Raw genomic sequence first — 9,655 nt, 5'->3', positions numbered from 1 at the left:
CCCCCCCCCCCGGCCCAGCCCCCTTGCCTGTTGGCAGGAGACGGGGCACAATGCCGGAACAAATACATGCCAACGCTCCGACAATACACTTTTTTTGCCCGCCACCACACGCACCCATCGCACGTAAACACGCTCACATGCACCATGCATCGCGCGCGTGTGCGCCATCGTCCCTCGCGATCGGATCTCGCGCGGGCTGCGTCCGGGGGCGTCGGTGAACCGGGGGGCGGGGGGCGGGGGGGACCGTGCCTGGGAGGATGGCACGCAGAAAGGGAACACACATCCCCGCCTGGGTGTGGTGGGTCTTTTTTATCTCCCGACTTTTGTCCGCCCCCCCCCCCTCCCCTGCCCACCTGCTCCCTTGCCCTGCCCTGTCTTTGACCCCCGATGTTGCACCTTTCCAGGGTCAATCTGGCCGTTCGGCCAGGTCGGCGCCTGCTGCCTGGCGCTGCATGTGCCTGGACCCGGTCCTTTTCCTCTCCGCCGCCCGCTTGGGAGGGCCCGCTGGTCGAGCTGGAGCGAGTCACCGAGGTCGACTTCATTCGGCGCGCCTTTCCCTCCGGGGATGTTGCCGATGTCGCGGAAGCCGCCGGTGCTGCCCTTCGCAAGGCACCGGCCTTTCAGCACCTGGTTCGGGAAAATGACCATGCCCTGCGCTGGACCGGGGCGCACGTCCGGCGTGTGGGGACGCTGATGGAAAGCCTCGACCGGCAGCAAGCCAGCTTGGCCCTGCCCGGGGAGCCGCTGAATCCGGTGCGTCCATGGAGCCCGAATTGCCGAGTCCGGCAGGGTGCTTGCTGACCCCCGATGTGCGCCCACCCTTCCATGGCACCCTCGCAGGCGTATGTCGGGTTCGATTACTTTGTCGATGGGGGGGCCATGTACCGTCGGCGAGCTGAGCCCGGCAGCTCGGGCCCCCACTCGACTGGCACCCTCGGCCAGCACACCGCCGGGCCGACGGATGAGCTGGTTTTCCGGCCAACGGATCTTGGTGATGACCCAGGCCTGGTGGCCGAGGCTGCTCGAGCCCTCGATCGAGGGGTCATCACGGTGAGTGAATCCCTGTGCGGCCGGTGGGCGGCGGTCCTGCTGGCCGGGCCTCCGGGCTCCGAGAGTCACTTGCTGTATGTCACCCGGCCGGGGGCCGCGGCCGCCGGGGCTCGCCCTCAGCGCCTGTCGGCCACAGCGTCAGGCCCCTGCTGGCTGGCGACCGGCGGGAAGGGCCTCCCCGAGAGCGGTGTGCTGCTTTTCCTCGAGGCCGATCAGACCGGCCGCCCGGCGGCCCTGCTTGCCGGGGTACCGACTCCTTCCGGCATGCCGGCACCGGTGTCCCTATTCACCGAGCCCGACCCGTCGATGTTCCTCGGCCTGGGGACTCTGCCGGGCCCGGAGATGCTGTCACTTTTGGTTCAATCGCACGACCGAAGCGAAGTGTGGGCCGTCCGCTCGGCCGGCGAACCGGCCGCCCCGCCCCACGAGACGCTGCAAAGTGTCAGCCTGCCCGGCATGCCCGGGGCCGCTGTGGAATTGCTCTGCATCCATCCCCGCCATCGGGGCGGGACGTGCTTTTTTGGCCAGTCCCCCGGACCTGATGGCTCCTTCTGGCTGCTTGCCACCGGACCGGCCGATGCGGCCTCGGCCCCGGGCCTGCGGCTCTTCCGCTCGAGCCGTGGCCCCGGCTCCGGCTGGCATTTGGCCTACGACCCGGGCCCCGACATGCGAACCATCGAGTCACTTGACATCCGCCACGGCCATGTGGTGATCTATGGAAATGGGTATGTCTTCCCCATTAGGGGTGTTCGCGCGGCCGCCGAACGAGGCGCCTTGGGACTGACACGCGCCCCCCGGCGCCCGGCCTAGCTGCTTTGGACACTCGGTGGCAATCCTGAACGCGGATACCCTCACCGTCACCGAGGTCCCCCTACAGGGCCTCTTGACGCCGAATGAGCAGCCACGCCCTGTACGCAGGATCACCCCTCCTTTGGCTCCTTCCACCTTGGTGGACGCCCCGACCGACATGCCAAATCCCCACTGGCATGAGGTCCCCTGCGTGGCCTCCGCCGGGTTGGAAGTCACTCCCGGCCTGCCAGTGGCCTACACCCCGGATGGCCTTCCCCTGATTGATCCGTCAGCCGTGTACTTTTATGTTCGCGGGCCATGCACCTCCGCCAGTCTGGCTGAGGTCCGACTCGACCAGCCAGACGCCCGGTACGCGGACCCTCTTCAAGTTGCTGCCTGGATTGACAGGGGGCGGTTGGGGGCGTGCTGCTTCCTTTGAAGTGGCGGAAGAAGGGCACACTGGTCTCTTCTTTCTTTTTTTTTGATCTCCCACATCCCCCTTGCGAACCTTCCCGCCCGGTGTTCCTGACATGCTGCGAGCCAGCCTGATGCCGAGGGTCTTGGCGGCGGCTGAGGTGGACACATCCTCCGCGGCTGCTGGAGTGGAGCCGCTCCTGCTGGGGGCCTCCGGCATACCAGTCACCTACTTCACCGGACAGCAAGCCCATCCGGGCCCGGCGCCGCTGCTGCTCAAGTCCTATGGCTCCTACGGGCAGAGTGCGCGCTTGGGGCTCGGCGATCCGGAGCGCATCCTGCTCGGGCTTGGCTGGGATGTGGCGGTCGTCCATGCACGAGGAGGGGGCGAACGTGGCACCGGGTGGCACTGGAGTGGAACCGGACAAGCCGGCCGGCTTCTTCGCACGGTGGAGGACATTCGCTTGGCGGCTCGGTGGGCACGTGGCGAGGCCGAGTCCGGGCGCTTTGTTGCGCTCGGGTCCTTCAGTGCCGGGGCTGCGGCCGCGGCCCTGGCCATCGAGGAGCCGGGGCTCTTCGATGCGGCGGTCCTTCGGTCGGGCTTCCTGGATGTGGCGGCGGATTTGGCCGCCGCCGGTGGCGGCCTGCTCGGGGCCGCCGAGCGCCGGGAGTGGGGCGACCCCAGTGACCCGGAGTTGGCCCAGCTGGCCGACCCCGTTCATCGACTTCAACATGGCCTCGCCGGGGCTGGGGCCTGGACCACGGCGGCCTGGGTGTCCTGCGCGTTGACCGATCGCCGGGCCCCGGCCGCCCATGCGGCCAAGTATGCCGCCCTTCGACGCCGGGCCGCCGCCGCCGCCGGCGCCCCGGCTCCGCTCACCCTCCTCCGCGTGCTGGATCTCCCAGCCGGCTCCCATCTGGATACCGGGCTTTTGGAGGCCGACCACCATGGGTATTTGGACCCCGTGCGCCAAACCATCGAACAGGCCAGTATGTTGAATTTCCTGCTCGCCATGTATGATGATGCCCAGCGCCCGGGCACGGGCAGCGGGTCATTCCTGCGGCGGTGCCGGTCTTGGCTTGGCCTCCCATCGTCAAAATGAAAGCCCCTCGCATGGGGGACATGCCCGGAAAGGGCAAACGAAAAAAGCAAACACTCGCACGAGCACGACACGGCGGGGAGGGTGGGGCCGCGGAGGACCAAAATGTGAAGAAGAAAAGGCACCCCTCACACACAGGCAAAGGGTCCAGCAGGCGTGGGGAGCTGCACACACACACACACACACACACACAGACACAAGCCACCGGAGGAAGGGGGACACTTAGGAAGAAGAGTATAGTTTGTCACCTGGGAAAGGGGGACGGGGATCTACATGAGCGAGGTGATATCCACGCGCTGGCGGACCGCATTGGAGAAGCCCTCATTGAAGGAATACCAGAAGCGGATCGTCGGCACCGGCGCCTCCGGGGATGTCGCCTCGTCGGGGTGTAGCTGGAGTGCCTCGTTGGAGGGCTCGCCGGCAGCCATGTCAGTGGTGGCCAGTGCGTCGGGTGGCAAAGCGGTCGGGGTGGTGGCCGCGGCAGACGCGCCGATGACCCGGCCAAAGAAGTCCCGAGCGACGGAGGCCCCCACCATGCTGTCGGATGTGCGAGAGCCAGAGCCCCCGGCCCCACCATGAAGCAGGGCCGTGACTTCGCGATGCCGCGCGGCAATGCGCCGAGGGGTCAGGGGATCCCCCTTCTTCGGGGAGCCCGGGGCAACGGGCGGGGCCGTCTGTGCAAGGACCCGCTGCACCGGGTGCGCGGCGGCCATCGCCGGGCCAGAGCTCGAGGCCGGAGCTGACACCGGTGGAGCCGGTGCCGGCGGCCCGAGTCGGGCATTTGCCCGGCGTGAGCGCTCCGCCTCGATGGCCGCATGCAGCGCTGCCAGCGCGGCATAGCTTTGCCTGCCCACCGGGAAGGCTGGATGACTGCGACGCGCGACAGCCGCCGATGCCGCATCATTGGCCAGGGTGCCATGTGTCCGCTTGCCGCCGAACGCGCCGCCACCGCCGCCGACGAGGCCCAGAGCGTGGCCTTCCTCCTCAAAGAGGGCCAGCCGATCGATCGGTCTAAAGAAGGGCGAGGGGGAGGCCGGGGAAAGGATGTCAATCATAGCACAGGGCGCGCGGAGTCGACCGGGGCCGGGCATCTACGTACGGGGTCAACTCAAAGCTGTCAGTGGCGTGTGAAGAGGATGCAGGACCCGGGCCGGTGGCATCATCATCACCATCACCACCGCCCAGGGCCTGGCGCTTGCGCCGGCCGCCGGCGTCCCATTCGTGTGGGCTCTCCAGGCGCACGGGCACCAAACGCAGCCCGTAGGTCAGGAAGGTTTCGGCCAGGCGCTGTGTCCGGCCGCGATCGCGACCGGAAACGGCACCGGCCGCCAGGACCCCCTGCGTCAAGCGAGGAAAAAAAAAAGGCACAGCGAAAAAAAGGGCGTGAGGTTGGACCGAGGGGATAAGGGCGACCAAAAGACAGGCAAAAAAAAAACACAAACACGCAGAGCAGACAGCACACGCACAGGCCGGCTCGGGGGCGCAAGCAGCGCCGGCAAGAAGGACAAATAATCCAACAAGAAGGCCCCCTCAGCCTGGATTGGGAAGCGCAATGCGGGCCCGGCGGCGGCGGCGCAGACAGCCGCGACATCACGCAACTCGGCCGCTCGGCCGGTCACCGGCGCCTCGAGCGGGAAGCGCGCCGGCCAAGACAGCGACATGCCCCCGGCCAGGGACCCCGGCACGGCGCACACATAATGGAAGGCTGCCACCGCCAAGGCCGGGTAGGTGGATCCGCCGGCGTCGACGCCGGCTGACACGCGGCGCACCCGTTCGAAATAGTGCAACCAATCCCCCAGAGAGGCACTCCCCCGGGCGGAGCCGAACCCCCGGTCGACCACGGCGTCCGGCGCTCGGCACCCGGCGTAACTGACAAAGCACGCGTCCAGGAGACGCTCCGGGTCCGAGTCCGCCATCAGCAGAAGGTCCAGCAAATCCCCAAGAGACCGGTGGCCGGAGCCGGAGCCGGAGCCACCCGGCAGGGTGAACACCGCACGACGCTCTTCCGATCTGAGTCCGCCATCAGCAGAAGGTCCAGCAAATCCCCAAGAGACCGGTGGCCGGAGCCGGAGCCGGAGCCACCCGGCAGGGTGAACACCGCCCGCAGGACCTTCGGAAGGGAGGTGCTCGTGTCGCGTCGGCTCGATTCCAGCAGCTGGCGCATGGCCGCCGGAGAGAGACGCCACCCGGGCGCCCCGTGCGCTGTCGCCGCCTGAAGCCGGCGCTGTGCCAGGGCCAACTGCAGGACATTCAGGCAGCCGCGCAGATCGGCGCCCTCGCGCTCGGCGAGCAGCATCAGCGCCGCCGCGTCGGCTGGCAGACCCTCCTGCGCGCAAATGGTCGACAGACGCCGGGCCACGCGGCTGAAGGCCGTCGGCGGGACGGCCACATGCAATGCCTCCCGACGGAGGGACCGCAAAACCGGCACATATGGATCATTGCACACAAAGAGGACCGGCCGGCGGAGGATGCGTGCCCGGCGCTTGCCAGGGGCTCGCTCCCGGGCACCATCCTCGCGGAAGATCGCCAGCAGGGACTCCATGGCGCTGTATGCCCCACCGCCACTGCCCGCGCCGCCGCCGCCACCCCCGGCGCCACCGCCAAAGAGCCCGTCGCACTCGTCGACAATCACCAAATTGGGCAGACCCCCGGCTGCCAGGCCAAAGCCACCGGCCTGGGCGGCAAGCGTGTGGTTCTCCGACGATGCCAGGATAAGCTCGCGCAGCTCGGCCGGCGACCGGTCCTCCGAGGCATTGATCAGGATCGGCTGGTAGCCGGCCATCCGAGCTGCCAGCATGGCCAGCGTGGTTTTACCGACACCGGGAGGGCCGCTCAGAAGGAGCATCTACACCTCGCAATGGCACGGGCCTGTGAGAAGAGAGCAGGAGGCCAGGCAGGTGGGCCGGCAAAGAGAAGGAAAAAAGCCCACTTGGCGACAAGCACAACGGCCGAAGGGAAGAAAGATTGGGAGGGGGGGGGGGGAAGGGGAAGACGCACGCGCTTGGATGGACGGCCGAGGGCGTCCAGCGGCCCGGCCTCGCCCTGGTCACCGACGCCAATTGCGCTGGCGCTCGAGGAGGGGCCCCGGCGCGGGGCCGGCGTCCCAAAGACCGCCGAATCCCATGCCCGGATCCAGGAGACCACCCGGCGATTGGACCGGTCGTCGGACAGCAGCTCGATGAAGGTCCGCGGTGCATAGCGCTCGGTCAGGAGCACACCCCCGGCCGGGGCAAGCTGGGCCCCGGCCGGGGCCGCCAACTCGGCGGCCTGTGCACGACCGGTCGCCAGGAGGACTTCGGCTCGACGGCGAAGGACAGCCATCGGCTCGCCAAGGAGCGGGGCCGTGCGCGAGCCCGGGTGCTCGTCATCTTTGTCGGCCTCCGCAAAATGCTTGGAGGAGAGAAGCAAGTGCTGCACGGCCAGCGGAGCCGATGGCAGGGGCCAGACCCCCTGGAGGTGCTCCGATGTGGCGGACAGCCGGGCCAGGCCCCGTGCGAAGGTGGATGCAAGGGCCGCGACGCCGAGATCCGACGCGTTGCCCGACGGCGCCGGCCCATCGGCAGGGCCATTTCGACGGCCCAGGCCCACAAAGACCGTGACGCCGGACCGAGGGCAGCGAAGGGGCTGGCTGAATGTGCCGGGCTCCAGGCGAACTGACAGTCGACCATCGCTCAGGGAGCTTTCCATGCTCGGGATTCGAGACCAGGACACCGGATCCGCCAGGCCACCAGTGCCGAAGGACTTGGCGCCGCGCCCCACAGCGCGCGGGACGCACGAAGACTCCGCATGCGTCGGAGCCTTGGGTCCGGCGATCGTTGCCGGGGGCATGACATGGGCAATTCCGCCAGCGAGGGCAACACCGGGCGAGCTGGCCGTTTGACCCATGGCCACGAGGGTGAAGGTGTCCGGCACACGCGGCGCCCCAGGGTGCGACACAGGCACCGGGCCCGGGGCCGAGCGAGCACCCTCCTCGTCGCCCTCAAAGAGGAAGCCCAGCTCATCCAAGATGGCATCAACATCAACGGGCCCGCCGGCGCCGACGTCAGGTCCATTGATGTCGGGGATGTCGAACATCTCATCGAAGTGCATGTCATCCATCTCGAAGTCCGACATGGGAAAGTCGTCATCCCTCATTGCCGACAGCGAAGTCGAGCCCGTGTCCCGGGTGGGCTCGGCGCTGGGCCCCGAGTCCCCAGGAGACTTGACCAGGTCCGAGAAGTGGACATCCACCGGGGACGAGCCCATGTTGCTGGCGGAAGAGAGAAAGCCACACAGGCAAGGGGGACCCGAGGAGGAGGATGTGGCACAAAGGGAGGAATGTAACGAAATACCAGGAAGGAGAAGCAGAGACAGAGGGGCGGGGGGGGGGGGAAGAAAGAGAGACAGAAGGAGGGAAGGGAGGAAGGGATAGTGTATAGAGCAGGGACTCCGTCCATTCCAGACCTTCTGCTCTTAGAATTGACATTACCCTGCCCGAGCCCGAGACCCAGCACCAAGCAAGAAAGCCGGCGATAGCCCGCGGCGCGTGACGGCAGGGAGCCCCCCAATGCCGGGGGGACGGGCAAGATCGCGGCGCGGCATGGCACGCAGGAGTTTAAAAAGTAACGACCGGCTACCAACGGATGGGCATTTTCTAGTGTTCTATTGGTGTTTGCCAGAGGATAGCAAGGAGGGTGTCGGAGAAAAGCACACAAGGGCATATGTGCTAGTGTGGCGCCTGCTGAGACGCAGACACACGCACGCGTGCCCTCACATGCGACGCAGCCCCGGGATGTGAGAGGGAGAAAGACGCGCGAGGCGGGACACACGCGGATCTGAAAGGAGAGAGAGAGAGAGAGAGAGAGAGAGAGAGAGGCAGCGAGATGGGAAGGGAGGAGCGAGGAGGGGAGAAGAAGGAGGGGGTTCCCTCAGAAGTGGGACATCTCATGGGTGTGGAAGTCGCGCGCTAGCCCGGACCAGGAGCACTGGGGGCAGCGCTTGACCGCCAGGCTACCAGTCAGGTCGGAGTCCGTGCGCGCAGCGCGATTGACCAGGGCATCGCGGCGGCCCGGGGTCGACACAATCCGGAGCACTCGGCGCGGGGCCGGTTGGCCGGCATTCGCCGCGGCCGGTTGGCCAGCCTTGCGCCGGGAATTGTTGGCAGCCGGGGGCTCCGGAGTCGGGGAGGCATACACCGCCGAGAGGGGAGCAAAGTCATCGAGAGAGGCGGCAGGGCTCGATCGAGCAGCCGCGCCCGGCCGACCGGCGCTGGTCGAGGTCGAGGCGCTGGTCGAGGAAATGGCCGGCGTGGCAGCCGCCGACCATGGCGCGCCGACCGCCGCCGGGGCCGACAAGGCCACCGACAGGGGCACGGCCCGGTTGCGCGCCTGGCGCGAGGTCGACTGCAGGGGAGGGGACGCCGCCACGGAAGCCGCCCCGCGTCCGACCACCGAATAGGGCGCTGGGGCGGCGGCCGGGGTCGGGGCGGCCGGCCGCGCCGGCAGCTGGGCCGGCGTCAGGACACGCATGGAGGAGGTGTCCGGGGCGGCCGGGGAGGCCCCACGTCCGGCGGCGGTGCCCGACGCCGAGGCCGCCTGGTTGACCATGCGCGCCAGGGCCGGCGACGAGCCGGTTGACACGGTTCGCCGGGCTGGCCGCAGGGTGACCATGCGCTCGGAGGCCGAGGAATTGGCAGCGGCCGAGGAAGACCGCACCGACGCGGCGCCCGAGGCAACGGCGGCCGCCGACGCGGCGCGCTGTGCCCGCAGAACGGACACCGGTGGCCGAGGAGGAGCCGCGGCGGCCGCGGCCGCGCCGGCACTCGACGCATGGACATCCGCCAGGGAAGGGAAGTTGCCCGATCCGCGGCTGGTATCCACCGAGGCCCCGATGCCGGTGATTCGCCCGCTGGAAGATGCCAAATCCGACCAGTAGGTGGGCCCGCGAGAGGGCTTGTTTGCCCTGCTCCGTTGGGCGCCTGTCGCGGTGGAGCCGGCCGCCTCGGCGCCGGCTGCCGCATTCTCCGGCCGGGAGATCCGCACCCGCTCCATCGCAATCTCGGTAGACCCCGGCGGATTGGCCGTGGCCAGGGCCGTGCCGGACGGGGCAAAGTAAATGCCACTCCCAGCCGACCGGCGACTTGTGCTGCTGGAACTCAATCCCCGAGGCCCGGACAGGCGATAGCTCCGCATGTCGGCCGGGCGAACGAGGATGTCCGGGTGGGACATGGCCTGTGCAGAGCATCAGCGATGTCAGTGGGGTGCACAGCGAGCCGGCATGTGGGTGTGCATTTGTGCATGGGAGCGAGCGAGCGAGCGAGCGAG

General features: G+C 68.3%; 3 protein-coding genes across 3 annotated transcripts in view; 1 reads left to right on the top strand and 2 right to left on the bottom strand.

Moving 5' to 3' along the window:
* H696_02957 (hypothetical protein) overlaps positions 1 to 3,356 on the top strand; it is a gene marked incomplete at both ends in the record, with an annotated part of 9,887 nt that extends 6,531 nt beyond the window's left edge. Inside the window, 4 exons of the mRNA XM_009496840.1 lie at positions 405 to 753; positions 841 to 1,775; positions 1,861 to 2,208; positions 2,384 to 3,356. Coding sequence (XP_009495115.1) covers positions 405 to 753; positions 841 to 1,775; positions 1,861 to 2,208; positions 2,384 to 3,356 — 2,605 coding nt within the window. The remainder of the gene's footprint in view (positions 1 to 404; positions 754 to 840; positions 1,776 to 1,860; positions 2,209 to 2,383) is intronic.
* Positions 3,357 to 3,569: 213 nt separating this feature from the next.
* H696_02956 (hypothetical protein) lies at positions 3,570 to 7,598 on the bottom strand (the record flags this gene model as incomplete). Its single annotated transcript, XM_009496839.1, has 5 exons — positions 3,570 to 4,364; positions 4,453 to 4,691; positions 4,820 to 5,363; positions 5,408 to 6,198; positions 6,351 to 7,598. 5 exons carry the CDS (start codon positions 7,596 to 7,598, stop codon positions 3,623 to 3,625), a joined length of 3,564 nt encoding a protein of 1,187 aa, XP_009495114.1. The 3' UTR covers positions 3,570 to 3,622.
* Positions 7,599 to 8,260: 662 nt separating this feature from the next.
* The window catches only part of H696_02955 (hypothetical protein), a gene marked incomplete at both ends in the record, with an annotated part of 3,393 nt that continues 1,998 nt past the window's right edge, over positions 8,261 to 9,655 (bottom strand). Inside the window, one exon of the mRNA XM_009496838.1 lies at positions 8,261 to 9,562. Within this exon, the coding sequence (XP_009495113.1) occupies positions 8,261 to 9,562 (1,302 nt within the window). The remainder of the gene's footprint in view (positions 9,563 to 9,655) is intronic.

This window comes from Fonticula alba (genome assembly GCF_000388065.1).
Source record: "Fonticula alba strain ATCC 38817 unplaced genomic scaffold supercont2.4, whole genome shotgun sequence".
NCBI classification, from domain to species: domain Eukaryota; order Rotosphaerida; family Fonticulaceae; genus Fonticula; species Fonticula alba.
Note: the sequence above shows the minus strand (reverse complement) of the source record. Positions and strands in the feature narration are given on the sequence as shown.